We start from the raw sequence: 15,444 nt of genomic DNA on the forward strand, positions 1-15,444 counted from the left end.
ACCGGGACAGAATCTGGCGCTCCGACTGGGACTAGAACCCGGTGTGCTGGCACTGCAAGGTGGAGGATTAGCCTAGTGAGCCGCGGTGCCGGCCTCCTATCTTGATTAGTAACAACAACATTCACTTAAGTGTAAGGTCAAGGGTCTTTTTTTCTTTTGCTTATATAAAGGAAACAAATTTAATATATTTCATATAAATGGTTTTAAGAGCATGATGGTATTTTCCACCCTACCCTCCCTCCCTTCCTCCCTCTCACTCACCCTCCTCTTTTTCTTACTTTTCTTTTAATTTTTACAATGACATACTTCCATTTTTCTTTCACTTTCCACCCCTTTCAATTAAGATTTATGAATTCATGTTACATCTGAGACAGTACTCAGTTCTACATCATATACTTCCATCACTGTTGGCATTTCCCTAATCCAAGTTACTATATTCACTGTAGACATATAACTGATCTTGTACTCAGTTTTACTGCCCTACAATCTATCCCTATACAGTATCTTTTAAATATATAATTCAGCTCCTGTTACTCCTCTGTTTAAAATGCTTTAGTGGCTCGCTCTTTCTTTCTTTCTTTCTTTCTTTTTTTCTTTTTTTTTTTTTTTTGACAGGCAGAGTGGACGGTGAGAGAGAGAGAGAGAGAAAGGTCTTCCTCTGCCATTGGTTCACCCTCCAATGGCCACTGCGGCCGGCACATCGTGCTGATTGGAAGCCAGGAGCCAGGTGCTTTTCCTGGTCTCCCATGCGGGTGCAGGGCCCAAGGACTTGGGCCATCCTCCACTGCACTCCCGGGCCATAGCAGAGAGCTGGCCTGGAAGAGGGGCAACCGGGACAGAATCCAGCGCCCCGACCGGGACTAGAACCCAGTGTGCCGGCGCTGCAAAGTGGAGGATTAGCCTATTGAGCCACGGCGCCAGCCTTAGTGGCTATTTCTTTGATAGGAAAGTTTCCAGTTCCTAACAATGCCTACCACAAATGGCATAGGCTTGACCCTGCCTCTTTGGCCTGAAGCCCACATAGTTAGTTAAGGTCTATTTAATTTTAGTTCAAGGGCTTTTACGAAACATAAAATATTCCTTCATATTCATTCTTATTTGTTTAAATTCTCTAATATACTTTGAAGCCTCTCTGCATCTCTTAGTCTCGCTTAACTTCATTTTTCTAAAAGAATAATTGATTACCATGATTTTAAGGCATTTTAAAAGATAGTAATTTGTCTCCAGAAATGTCCTTTTTTTCTCATATATATGTCTATGTCTTGGTATTTGTAGTGTATGTACTTAGCATTATCTGGGTAATTAAAAACATGTAGACTTTTGTTCAATGGACTAATTAGCTCACTCATTTTTCTCAGCATTTGTTTATAATTTTTTTATGATTTTCAATCTTGAGCCTCTTTTTATGATCTTCTCTAGGTTTGGATATCTCTCTCACCTGTCTTGCTTGAATCTTTGATAGAACTCTACAAAAAATTCTTATTGGAAATACATTTGTTATATCTTTTTAAATAATTTTATAAATATAAAGAGAACAGATTTCATGTATTTCATAGATACAATTCTAAGAAGATAATAACCATATTTCTTTCCCTCCCTCCTTCCTTCCCTCCATCTACCCTTCTTCCTTCCTTTCTTTTCTCCTTTGATTTTTACAATAACTTCAGTTTATAATTATAGGTGTAATACACCACTAACCGTAATGTTCAATAAGTAAAAAGTAGAAAGACCACTGTTCCGCAGGAAAATAGACAAGGGCTAAAAACAATAATGAGGATGTCATCTCATTTTCTTGGATGTGGAAAATAATTCCAAATCAGTGAACATCTTGTCTAAGCCCTTTGTGTCACCTTTTTATTATTCTATTTTTTTTACTTTATTTACTTACAAAGATTGCATTTGAACTGTGTTCTTCAATTTTAGTTTGAAATCCTTTTCCTCTCATACTTAAATCCCTGAATGCACAGTGTGAAGCCACCTTGTCTTACCTTACTGAGCCATCGATGGAGGCTGTAAGCACTACTTGTTTGTCTTCCACGTAGATTACTTGAATAATTTCTAAAGCATGGGCACGCCAGGAAAGCAGCTGCTTGAATTTCTAGATAGTAAAAATAAAGCATATCCGTTGGAATAAGTATATGCTGGTCACAATCTATTCTTGGGCATGAGAGATCCATGCTTATGAGTGACATCTGTGCTGGATGACTAAAACCTTACCCAATTAGCTCTTCTTTTCTTTTTGAGTATCAAAGTGCCATTTTTAGAGACTTATTAATCCACACATAACCATTGGAGAGAAAGCATCTTATGGCCTTAGTAATTTAGCATGTGAGTGAAGATTGGCAATTAATTTAGTTGGTGATTACTAGATGACTAGATGAAAGAAATGCCTTAGCAGGTGGTTGTGGGAAGAGTGAGCATGTATATAATCAGGAGTGGGAGGAAGCAGAATTGGAAGGTAAAACTCAAATGAAGATTGGCAAAAAGACTTGCTGTATTCAAATTTTATTTTGAGATAACGTTGGCCATATTATTTTTTGAAAGGTGTGGGATGGGAGGTATATACTATCAGGAAGTGACAAAAATGATGAGTTAAACTCATAGCCTTTCAGATATATCATGAGGCTTCATTAGCATGTTCCTTTCCATTTATTCTCAAGGTTGGAGCCCTTTATGGGCCTCAAGACATTTCTGAAATATGTGAGGTAGGGTTGTCAACTGAGGAATTTGTGCTACAGTCACATGGCCTTAGAGTATGTTCTCTTTTTTAATTTATTTATGTTATTTATTTGAAAGACAGAGTTACAGAGAGAGGTAGAGACAGAGAGAGAGAGAGAGAGAGGTCTTCTATCTGCTGGTTCACTCCCCAGAGGGCTGCAGTGGCCGGAGCTGCGCCGATCTCAAGCCAGGAGCCAGGAGCTTCCTCCAGGTCTCCCATGTGGGTACAGGGACCCAAGGACCTGGTCCATCTTCTATTGCTTTCCCAGGCCATAGCAGAGAGCTGGATTGGAAGAGGAGCAGCCGGGACTAGAACTGGCACCCATATGGGATGCTGGCACTTCAGGCCAGGGCTTTAACCCACTCTTGCACAGCACCAGCCCCGAGTATGTTCTTTTTTTTTTTTTTTTTACCACTGATGAACTCAGACTAAGATCTTACTGCACCCTGGGTCATCTACCTAGGAGTATTTGTTTGACTAGAGCCCTAGAAGCTTGAAGTTCTCCTAAGAGTCTCCTACATTTGAACTTTAACAAAGGTTAGGTACAGTTCCTCCTAAATTTCTTGGCCTTCTGATTCAATTCCTTCTGGCCTTTCTTGGAGAGCAATAGAAAATCTTCCGCATTCTCCTACTTCTTATTTTCCCAAGACTATTCAAGAGTATCTGGTGTTTCAAGGTTTCTTTCTATGCCTAAGGATGGGATTCTCTAAGGAAAATGTTTCTCTAATGTGTTTCATACCTGTAGTAAAATACAGATTTTGTTTTGTGACCCAGTAAAAACAAATATACAGGGCTGGCACTGTGACGTGTCAGGTAAAGCTGCCACCTGCAGTGCCAGCATCTCAAATGGGCACTGGCTTGAGTCCCAGCTCCTCCACTTCTGATCCAGCTCCCTGATAATGTGCTACTGTCCTTGGGCCCCTGCAACCACATGGGAGACCTGGAAGAAGCCCCAGGCTCTCAGCTTCGAATTGGCTCATCTCCAGCCATTGTGGCTATCTGGGAAATGAACCAGCAGATGGAATACCTCTCTCTCTCTTTGCCTCTGCCTCTGTAACTCTGCCTTTCAAATAAATAAGAAAATATTTAAAACAAACAAACAAATGTACACCTGCATGTCATCTGAAACAAATTTCTCAACTGGCAATTTAACTTTCCTAATGCCTGCCAGTATTGTCTGTTCTATTCTATTACATCACATTGAAATCTCTTATACTTTTACTCAACTCATTAAATTGGTTCCAACTCACTAAATTGATTTCCTGATCCCTCAATGGATTTTAATCTGAAATTAGAAAATAGGACTGTCTTTTGTGTGTATGTGTGTATATATAATCATATGTATCATTTACCTTGCTGTGGAGAGTTTTTTCCTATTGTTTTAGAATCCATGAAACTTCTTTTCAACAATAATGTGTGTGGGGGGGAACAAGATTAACTTCTGAATTTAACATGCACATATTAGATTTTCACAGCAAATTTAATCTATAGCTGGGCCTGGTTTAATGCAGTGGCATATGTTAATCTATGTGATAATGCCACATTTTATACTCAGATTTTGTTGTGTATTTATAAATTAGCCACCATGAACAAATTGGATAATCATTTTTCAAGTACAGAAAAGGTTGACATGAGATTGGTAGGGAAGAATTTTAAGTAAGTTACTAAAATAGTTTATCTTCTTTTAAATTGGTAAAAATGATTTAAAATTACAGTAACAATATTCTTTATAACTGTGCTTTGAAGCTTTTCTCTGAATTTCAAAATGTTTTAGTTGCCAATTTGTACTTAATTTGCAAAAACATATTTTTGTTAAAAGTAATAATACAATATTGATAATTGTGACAGTAGAAGAAAACAAGTAGATAAACATTAACTTGTATGTACTTCAAATGGATGATTTTATTTTGTTCAGCTTACTTCATGTCTTGATTATAAAAAATTTATAGTTATTGGTAAACGAAACTTTGTGTTTCACAAGTTGTTTGAACCTTGTTGTTTTCCATGTGATAAAAGTAAGTTACATACAGAAAGTACATTATAGAACAAGAACCCTGACCTTTGACCCTGATTTTGTCATTAATGGACTGTGTGATCCTGGGAAAATCATTCTGTTTTACACTCTTTGAGACATAATACTTTTAAAATTGAATACCTGAATTTTTTGCTAACTACCATGGATTCTTTGGAATGAAAGGAAAACTATATTGATTAAATAAAATAATGTTGAAATAATAATCATTCTGCATACCTTAAGAAATCAAATCTTAATCTGTGTGTTCATATGCTAATCTTTATGATTCAAAAGTGAAGCATTACTGTTTATGGTAATATTTAACTTCTGGATTTGAAGTACTAACTGAAAGGGAAATAAGCCCACACTCAAATAGTGTGTTTTTGGTACAATCTTTAATCAGTGTTGGATTTTAATCTATAATAAATATAGATATATTTGGATATCCATATACATATAAGAAGTACATATTCAAATGTTTATAAAATAAGGATGGTGACATTTACATTGTTTTAACAGTAAAAATAGAATTAAAAGTACCTGAATTAGAAGGAAGATTAGATTTAGACTAGATATGAAGAAGAATTTCTTCAAAATAATTATAAGAATTTCTTCAAAATAATTATAATTCTGCACTAGATTTGCAAGGAAAGGTTATGTATGAAATGACATGAAGATGTATAAGATAGATGAACTTATGATGGAGAAGGATTACCTATGAACTCCTTTAAACAAACAGGTTGCTAAATGAATACTCACAGATAAGTCAAAACATGAAGAAGATGCAAAGAGACTCCTGGCTGACCTACTCAATCCCTCTCCCTCATCTATTCCCTCTTTACCAGTATACCATTGTTATTTGTCATTTAGCTCAAATTTAAAGAATATATGTGCCTTGAGAGCAGGGAGTCTTAGTTTCTATTTTCTTGGTATCTAGCATAAATGAAATGCTCAATAAGTATGTGCTGATTCATTAAAGTAGAAGATTAAATTGCTTACCATTTCATCATGAGGAGGTTCCAGGAAGGAATTAATGCTGAATATGATAACATGTCCTTCTGTATAAAAATTAAATTAAGCATTAATTTAATTTAATACCATGTTGACTAAATAGGTACTACTCCTAATGTTAAGTAATTTTGAATGTGGTGCTTATATTGATAAATAAAATAGAATCTGTGAAAAAATGAAAGAAGAAATTTCACACAATGTGGGGAGCAACTCGGACTAGACTAAGTTACTGGAATTAAGACTTATTCTATGCATCTGCTCTCCCACAATATGGCGCTGGGAGAGGAGGAAACAGCTTCTACGCAGCTGCCTCTTGCCAACTTGAGTGATGACCTCCAGGAGCTGATCCTGCTCCTGATTGGAGGAGAGCAGCATACTCGGCGTGTGGGCAGCCGAGTTGGGATTGGTGGAAGAGGACTATAAAGGAGGAGAGAGACAACATGCACGAGGAACATCTAAGGGGAACATCTGAAGGAACACCTGTGCAGCCCCCGAGAGAGCCGGCTGGCAGTGTGCCGCTCCCCCGCGGAAGTGGGGAATGTGGCAGGGGGAAACGCCCTTCCACGGAGGTGGAAGGGACAGTAGCCAACCCGGGAAGAACCAGCAGCAAACCCGGGGAGGGCCGAGCAGACGAAAGAACAGCGCAGGGTCCTGTGTCGTTCCTCCACGAAGACGGGGAGCGACAACACAAACTCTTATAGGTAGTAATTTTTTTCTGGGTGAATTAGTTATAATGATTTTGCCTTATCCAGTCAGAATGAAAATTCTTCTGGAGATCAGGGTGGATAATAATAGGACTGAATATAGCACTACCAAATAGAATCCTAACTCTTACAGAGATATTCATCCTGCAAACCAAATGAGGTGCATTTTAAAAAGATACAGAAATGCCATAACTACATCTAGACATACAGTACCCAAACAAGGATAAAGAAAAAAGTTGAAAGAAGCCAGGCAGAAAGGAAGTTGAGAATTTAATCAAATGACTTCTCAGAAACACTGTTAGCAAGAAAAGAGTGGTATGAAATATTTAATGTGTTGTGAGAATAAAAACCACCAACCTAGAATTCTGTACCCTTCAACAGTGAAGAAGGAATACTTTCTCAGATAAACAAAAATGAGAGAATTTCTCACTAGTAGACCTGTCCTGCAAAAAATGTTAAGACAATTTCTTCAAAGAAAAGGCAAATGAGTTAGATCAGAAATTCATATCTACATAAGGAAACAATATTAGACAAAGAATAAGTAAAGTTAAAATGACACGTATTATCTTTCTTATTTACAGAAAATAGTTGCTACAAAATAATAATGGCAATAATATATTTGATTATTATAATGTTTGAAATGAATGACATTATTATAAAAGTTAGGAGAGAATATTTAGGAATACTTTGGTATTACAAGGTACTTTTAATACTCCTGAAGTGATATTGTGTTATTTGAAAATGGGCATGCGCAAGGGACATGGTCTTCTGGTGTCAGTTTCATTTTCCTTTGGAATTTCTGCCTTGCACACAGGAATGACAGCCCAGTACTTGTAATTGGCAATGGAAGAAGAGGACATATACTGGCCTGGAAATTTACACAGTCCCATGATGTCAAACAAGTGTTGGTTGACCCAGGAAATGCAGGCTCTGCCTGCTCTGAAAAGATCTCAAATACTACCATCTTAGTGATCACACTGCCCTTTCTCAATTCTGCAAAATAAGAACATTGAATTGGTAGCTGTTGGACCTGAAGCACCTTTGGCTCCTGGAATTGTTGAGAACATGACGTCTGCAGGAGCGCAATTCTTTGGCCCCACAACAAAAACAGATCAGTTAGATTCCAGAAAAAGATTCGCTAAAGAGTTTATGGATCGACATGGAATCCCAACTGCATGATGGAGAGCTTTCACCAAGCCTGAAGAGGCCTGCAGCTTCATTACGAGTGCAGACTGTACTGCTTTGGTTGTGAAGGTCAGTGGTCTAGCAGTTGGAAAGGGGTAATTATTGCAAAGTAAAAAGAAGAGGCCTACAAGGCTGTTCAGGAGATCATGCATGAGAAAGCTTTTGGAGCAGCTGGAGAAACAATTGTTGAGAACTCCTCCAAGGAGAAGAGGTGCGTGTCTGTGTTTCACTGAAGGGAGGACTGTGGACCCTATGCCTCCAGGACAGGGACAAGTGATTATTGGAGGGAGATCATGGAGGGAGATCATAACCCCAACACAGGGTAAAAGGAAGCCTATTGTCCAGCACCTCAGGTTTCTAAGGATTTGTTACTAAGAATTAAAAACATTGTTCTTTAGAGGACAGTAGATGTTCGTCCATCTATGCCAGTCTAACTATATCAATAGTCTAAACAGTACCAATGAAAAGACAGAGATGCTCAGAGTAGATCTCAAAATATAACCCAAGTATGTTATCTATAAGAAGTCCATTTTAAATACAGGCTTGTATAGATTAAAAGTAAAGGGATGAAGTGTTACAATTACATGAATCAACAGAAAGCAGTGGAGTAAGGGAAAGTGTCAGGGATAAAGAAGTGTTTTTAAAGAACTTAAAACTCAACCGTGGGGCTGGCGCTGTGGTGAAGCAGGTTAAAGCCCTGGTCTGTAGTGCCAGCATCCCATATGGGTGCTGGTTCCTGTCCCAGCTGCTCCACTTCCAATCCAGCTCTCTGCTATGGCCTGAGAAAGCAGTAGAAGATGGCCCAACTGCCTGGGCCCCTGCACCCACATGGGAGGTGCAAAACAACCTCCTGATTTCTGGCTTCAGATTGGCTCAGTTCTGGCTGTTGCTGCCATTTAGGGAGTAAACCAGCAGATGGAATACCTCTCTCTTTCTTTCTCTCTCTCTCTCCCTGCTGCTGCTGCCTCTGCCTCTGCCTCTCTGTAACTCTGCCTTTCAAATAAAAGAGCTGTCTGCACCTCAATGTTCATTGCAGCTCAATTCACAATAACTAAGGCATGGAATCAACCTAAATGCCCATCAACAGTAGACTGGATAAAGAAATTATGGGACATGTACTCTATAGAATACTAAACAGCAGTCAAAAACAATGAAATCCGGTCATTTGCAACAAAATGGAGGAATATGGAAAACATTATGCTGAGTGAAATAAGCCAGTCCCAAAGGGACAAATATCATATGTTTTCCCTGATCGGTGACAACTAACTGAGCACCAAAAAGGAAACCTGTTGAAATGAAATGGACACCATGAGAAACAGTGACTTGATTAGCCCTTGTCCTGAATTTTGATGAACAACTTAATACTTTATCCCTTTTAGTATTATTTTTTGTTCTACTTAATACTATTGGTTGAACTCTGTAATTAACACACAATTATTCTTAGGTGTTTAAATTTAACTGAAAAGTGATCCCTGTTAAATATAAGAGTGGGAATAAGAGAGAGAGGAGATGTACAATTTGGGTCATGCTCAATTGGACTTGCCCAAATGGTAGAGTTAGAAACGTGCCAGGTGATTCCAATTCAATCCCATCAAGGTGGCATGTACCAATGCCATCTCACTAGTCAAAGTGATCAGTTTCAGTTCACAATTGATCATCATGAAAGGACTAAGAGTCAAAGGGATCACATAAACAAGACTAGTGTCTGCTAATACTAACTGATAGAATTAAAAAGGAGAGAACAATTTAACATGGCAAGTGGAATACACAGCAGACTCATAGAATGGCAGATGTCCTAAACAGCACTCTGGCCTCAGAATCAGCCCTTAAGGCATTCAGATCTGGCTGAAGAGCCCATGAGAGTATTTTAGGCATGGAAAGCCAAGACACTCTGGCAAAAAAAAAAAAAAAAAAATGACCTAAATGAAAGATCTCTGTGAGTGAGATCCCAGTGGAAAGAACAGGCCATCAAAGAAGGAGGTACCTTTCCCTGAAGGGAGGAGAGAACTTCCACTTTGACTATGGCCTTATCTAAATAAGATCAGACTTGGCGAACTCAAAAGGTTTTCATAGCCTTGGCAGCTCATGACAAGAGCCTAGGGTGATTACTGATGCCATAAACAAGAGTGTCAGTTTGTTAAGTCAACAAGAGGAGTCACTGTGCACTTACTCCCCATGTAGGATCTCTGTCCTTAATGTGTTGTACAATGTGAATTAATGCTATAACTAGTACTCAAACAGTACTTTATACTTTGTGTGGCAGCAAACTGTTGAAATCTTTACTTAATATATACTAAATTGATCTTCTGTATATAAAGAGAATTGAAAATGAATCTTGGCCGGCGCGTGGCTCACTAGGCTAATCCTCCGCCTACCGGCGCCGGTACACCGGATTCTAGTCCCGGTCGGGGCGCCGGATTCTTTCCCGGTTGCCCCTCTTCCAGGCCAGCTCTCTGCTGTGGCCAGGGAGTGCAGTGGAGGATGGCCCAAGTACTTGGGCCCTGCACCCCATGGGAGACCAGGAAAAGCACCTGTCTCCTGGCTCCTGCCATCGGATCAGCGCGGTGCGCCGGCCGCAGCGCGCCAGCCACGGCAGCCATTGGAGGGTGAACCAACGGCAAAGGAAGACCTTTCTCTCTGTCTCTCTCTCTCACTGTCCACTCTGCCTGTCAAAAAAAAAAAAAAAAAAGAAAATGAATCTTAATGTGAATGGAATGGGAGAGGGAGCGGGAGATGGGAGGGTTGCGGGTGGGAGGGAAGTTGTGGGGGGGGGGAGCCAATGTAATCCATAAGGGGTATTTTGGAAATTTATATTTATTAAATAAAAGTAAAAAAATAAACAAATAAATCTTTAAAAAAACCACAACAATGAGAAAATGAATAATATGATTAAAAATGGACAAAAGATCTGAACAGACATTTCACTAAAGAAGGTGTACAGATGTCAAATAGGCATATGGAAAGATGCTTCACAGCATATATCATCAGAAAAATGAAATTTAAATAATATTGAGATGCCACTATATATCTATTAAATTGGTTAGAATCTGGAACACTGAAAATACCAAACACTGGTTAGGCCTTGGAGCTCAGGAACTATCATTCACTGCTTGTGGGAATGCAAAATGATATAGTCACTTGAGAGATGGTTTGTCAGTTTCTTACAAAACTAAACACACTTACCATATGATGCAGCAGTTGCACTCCTTGGTATTTATCCAAAGGAGTTGAAAACTTAGGTCTATTAAAAAATCTGTATACAGATATTTATAGCCACTTTATTCATAATTGCCAAAACTCAGAAGAAACCAAGATGTTCTTTAGTAGGTGAATGGATCAATAAACCATGGTACATACAGATATTATTCTGTACTAAAAAATGAACTATCAAGCTATGAAAACACATGGAGTAAACGTAAATGTATATTACCAAAAAAAAAAAAGTCAAACTGAAAAGGCTGCATACTCTATGATTCCAACTATATGACATTCTGGAAAAGGCAAAATAAGTACAGTAAAAAGATCAATGGTTGCCAGGGGTTGGAGAAGGTAGCAAAGAATGTTAGGAGCACAGAGGATTTAGGGACAGTGACACTACTCCATATGGCATATCATTGGACATTGTCAAAATCTTTAAGGGGTTGGCACCATGGTGCAATAGGTTAATCCTCCGCCTGTGGCGCCAGCATCCCATGTGGGTGCCTGTTCTAGTCCTGGTTGCTCCTCTTCCAGTCCAGCTCTCTGCTATGGTCTGGGATAGCAGTAGAAGATGGCCCAAGTGCTTAGGCCCCTGAACCCACATGGGAGACCAGGAAGAGGCACTTGGCTCCTGGCTTCAGATTGGCACAGCTCCAACCATTGCGGCCATTTGGGAAGTGAACCAATGGAAGGAAGACCTTTCTCTCTCTCTCTCTCACTGTCTAACTCTACCTGTCAAATAAATAAATAACAAATCTTTAAAAAAAAAAAAGTCTTTAAGTTCAGCATTATGAGTGAGCCTTATATAAACTGTGGGCTTTGGATGGTAGTGATGAGTCAATGTAGGTTCATTAATTGTAGCAAATGTCACCACTCTAGTGCAGGATGTTGATAGTGGGGAAAGCTGTATCTGTGTATTGGCTCATAGGAAGTAGGCAGTATATGGGAACTCTGTCATTTATATTCAGTTGTGCTGAGAACTCAAAATTATCTAAAATATAAAGTCTATGTCTTTCAAAAGCAACAAATAATGATGTCTGAGGATGCCTGATTTAAAGTAGTAACTAGATAGCAATCCACAAAGAATTGTTTTTTCACATATACTGACACACTGACAAAGGAAACCTAAGGCCTGAATCTAGTCCAAGTCTGCTTTACTTATAACAAGGATGAAGATAGATTGGGTTGCAAGCCCACTCCTACTGTATTTTTCTGGCTCACAGGTAAAAATCATAGTTCTTAAGAGGATTGGGCCCTGCACCCGCATGGGAGACCAGGAGGAAGCACCTGGCTCCTGGCTTCGGATTGGCGCAGTGCGCCAGCCGCAACGCGCCGGCTGTAGCGGCCACTTTGGGGGTGAACCAACGGAAGGAAGACCTTTCTCTCTCTCTCACTGTCTAACTCTGCTTGTCAAAAGAAAGAAAGAAAGAAAGAAAGAAAGAAAGAAAGAAAGAAAGAAAGAAAGAAAGAAAGAAAGAAAGAAAGAAAGAAAGAAAGAAAGAAAGAAAGAAAGAAAGAAAGAAAGAAAGAAAGAGAAAGAAAGGAAGAAAGGAAGAAAGAAAGAAAGAAAGAAGAGGATGGAGGTACCAGTGCCGTGGCGTAGCAGGTAAAGCCACCGCCTGCAGTGCCAGCATCCCATACAGGCTCCAGTTCGAGTCCCAGCTGCTCCACTTCTGATCCAGCTCTCTGCTACGGCCTGGGAAAGCAGTGGAAATGGCGCCAGTCCTTGGGCTTCTGCACCTGAATGGGAGACCTGGAAGAAGCTCCTGGCTCCTGGCTTCAGATTGGCCCAGCTCTGGCCATTGCTGCCATTTAGGGAGTGAACCGGTGGATAGAAGACCTCTCTCTCCATCTCTCTCTGTTTCTGCTTCTCTGTAAAACTTTCAAATAAATAAATAAATCTTAAAAAAGAAGAAGAAGAAGAGGATGGGCTATATGATAGTAAATTGGGCAGGAGAAAAGAGAAGAGTAACCTTAATAGAGGTATATTGTGAGAATTCTGTAAATAGCTCCAAATTTTAGTTTTGTGTATTTTTGCTAGGAAAGGTTTACCGCATAGTAGGTGAAATGAATGCAAGAACATTAAAGCTACTTTAAAAGAACAAATTTACCTGATCTTAACTTTCTCTACTAGTTTGCTATAAACACAAATACTGTTTGCAGACACCGTAGAGGTTGACAGATAAATGAGAACAAAAAGTGTAGAGAAAGCATATCAGAATATAAAAATACTCATGGTGAGCATTGAAACCAAATAAAATAGGTAAAATAGAGATAACTTTAAATAAACATTGTAAATGTATGATAGTACTGAATGAAAGACTCAAACAATTGGTAGTACAATATAGGGTGTTGAGGTTTTTACAAAATAAATTTTGAAATGAGAAAAATGTTCATAAAAGTTATGATGGAAGTATTAATATACTAGCAGATCTACTCTGGATATACAGCTCACAAATTACATCAGCAAACAAGTGAAGGGGTACATGTGGAGAAGAGAGAAAATTACAGTGGGCTAAGCTTTCTGCCTTAACTGAAAAGATGCTGATTCATTCAGATTTTTTTTTTTAAAAAAAACCTAAACACTGGTAAAATTAGAAACTGTCTTACACATGTATGTGCACCTGCATGTATATATACACAAAATTTTTTAATTCACAATATAGAAGAAGAAAAATAGGCAAGAACAAAAAACAGTATTATATGAAAGTTAAGATAAATTATATTAATTATAGCAAAATACACCCCTCCATGAAGAAAAAAAATTCCTCTCTAATATATGTCACCATTCCCTTTAATAATTATTACTATCCCTTTAATAATTATTATTAACTTTCAATGTTCAAAGTTAAAACTCTGTATTCTTCTCAATAAAGTAAGGTATGAGGATGGGTAGCCATGTATTTATATCTAAGACAGAAGAGACAGAAAGCCTTGCTCTAAATAAGGAGGTAGGAATGCCAATAGGTTCTCCCAACATTCATGTATTCTATTTATTAAGCAAGCTACCCATGACATTCTCTCCTGGTTAAGCATACATCTTAGATCTTCTCTCATCTCAATAAAGATTATGTATTTATAAGCATTTTTATATTATTTAGGTTGTTACAATGCCTGTGGCTAAATATATGAGTAACAACTTACCCATATTTCCAGTCAGTAGCATCCTGGTGCGTGAATCAGTATACAGTGATGCCAGAGGAATGGCAGAATGTTTTGTGAAAGGTAGTGTATCTTTTATTAGCCTTCCCTAAATAGAGGACAATGCAAATGATGCTTTTTGTATGATAATCTATAAAACCTTAATATCAGAATTGAATTACTCTATAAATATTACATCCCAAGAATTATCTCAAGTTCTGAAACATGATTATCTTCTTTGTAATAAAAATAATTTGCAGCTATCAATAGGGATTGACTCCTGAGATTAAATAATCTAAAGGTATAGATAACTATTAATTATAAACATCTAAACTCTATTATAGATTATACTTCAGATTGCTTTTTGCACATGACTCTTCATATATTTCTTCAGAATACATATTCTTCTCTTAAACATTCTTCTCAGGTTAAAGAGATCTCAGTTGTTTTCAACAATAATATTTGCCTTTTCATAAGCTTCTATCTTGAATATTGGGGCAAGATGAGGGATTGCAAAAGATCCAAATTCATATTTTTTTCCCAGCACTTCGTGTAACTCAGCACAAGGAATGACTTTCACATATTTTATCTAGCTTAGGTAATAACATCAAGTTTGAGAAAAAATATTTTGAATCTTCTCCTCATTTCCTGAGACTTTATTGTCTCTCTGAAGATTTTATTGTCATTATCCTCAGCCTATTCAAGATACTTTCTTTCATAATCTTCTGAATTCCTTATTCAAACTGTGCCCAGCCTCCTCCCCAAGTCAATTTTTCATTTTAAAGTGTTTAAGTACATTTAATAAAATCGAATACCATCTTCCAATAATTTAGAGAACTAATAATATAATGGATCTGGCAAATCTTTAGTACTTTTATGTTTTTCTGCTATAGTACATCATTAATATCCTTTAATGCTATTTAAATATTTGATAAAGTATTTAGTGGCATATATTCACAGCTCAAAAGAAAGATTTGAAATAGCTAAGTTAGCACTCTTGTCAGTTTTTTTCTCTTGAGTTATGAAATTGGCTGAGTGAAAGTTTGAGTAGCATTATTAGTGATGCAGTTTGTGAGGCCAACAAGTTGGCTAGAAGACTGAAAAATATTAGAATTAATGCCATTGGAAGAAGGTTAAGATTCATCTAATTTTCTTTTTAATCTTTTTCATTCTTTCCTATTTCAGAAAATATCAGGCTCTGTCACCTCCATAGTCCACAAGCGGAGGTGTCCATCTTCATGAGCAGTGGCAAGGATGGGTGGCTGAGATTCTATTAAGTTGGCAGCTCCGAAATGTTTTTTGTCCACTGCATGTGTCTCTCTCACTGTAACATCTGTATGTTCACCTATCAGAAAAATTAATGAGGTACCACAGTTTTACAATATTTAGAATTCCAAATTTTATGCGGGGAAAAAATAGCAAAAACACAAACACATTGTTCCTTTGTATTTTTTTTAAACACCAGAGAACTT

The 15,444-nt window shown here is 38.0% G+C and overlaps 1 protein-coding gene and 1 pseudogene across 1 annotated transcript in view; one reads left to right on the top strand and one right to left on the bottom strand.

The window, feature by feature from the left end:
- LOC100338257 (WD repeat-containing protein 64) overlaps positions 1 to 15,444 on the bottom strand; it is a 144,964-nt gene that overhangs the window by 16,726 nt on the left and 112,794 nt on the right. Inside the window, exons 20-23 of the mRNA XM_002717339.6 lie at positions 15,178 to 15,317; positions 13,976 to 14,081; positions 5,733 to 5,791; positions 1,989 to 2,098 (exon numbers count right to left, since the gene is read on the bottom strand). Coding sequence (XP_002717385.4) covers positions 1,989 to 2,098; positions 5,733 to 5,791; positions 13,976 to 14,081; positions 15,178 to 15,317 — 415 coding nt within the window. The remainder of the gene's footprint in view (positions 1 to 1,988; positions 2,099 to 5,732; positions 5,792 to 13,975; positions 14,082 to 15,177; positions 15,318 to 15,444) is intronic.
- On the top strand, positions 7,190 to 8,067 carry LOC138845082 (trifunctional purine biosynthetic protein adenosine-3 pseudogene; annotated as a pseudogene).

Source organism: Oryctolagus cuniculus, chromosome 13 (genome assembly GCF_051225735.1).
Source record: "Oryctolagus cuniculus isolate XC-2025 breed Fujian yellow rabbit chromosome 13, ASM5122573v1, whole genome shotgun sequence".
NCBI lineage: Eukaryota > Metazoa > Chordata > Mammalia > Lagomorpha > Leporidae > Oryctolagus > Oryctolagus cuniculus.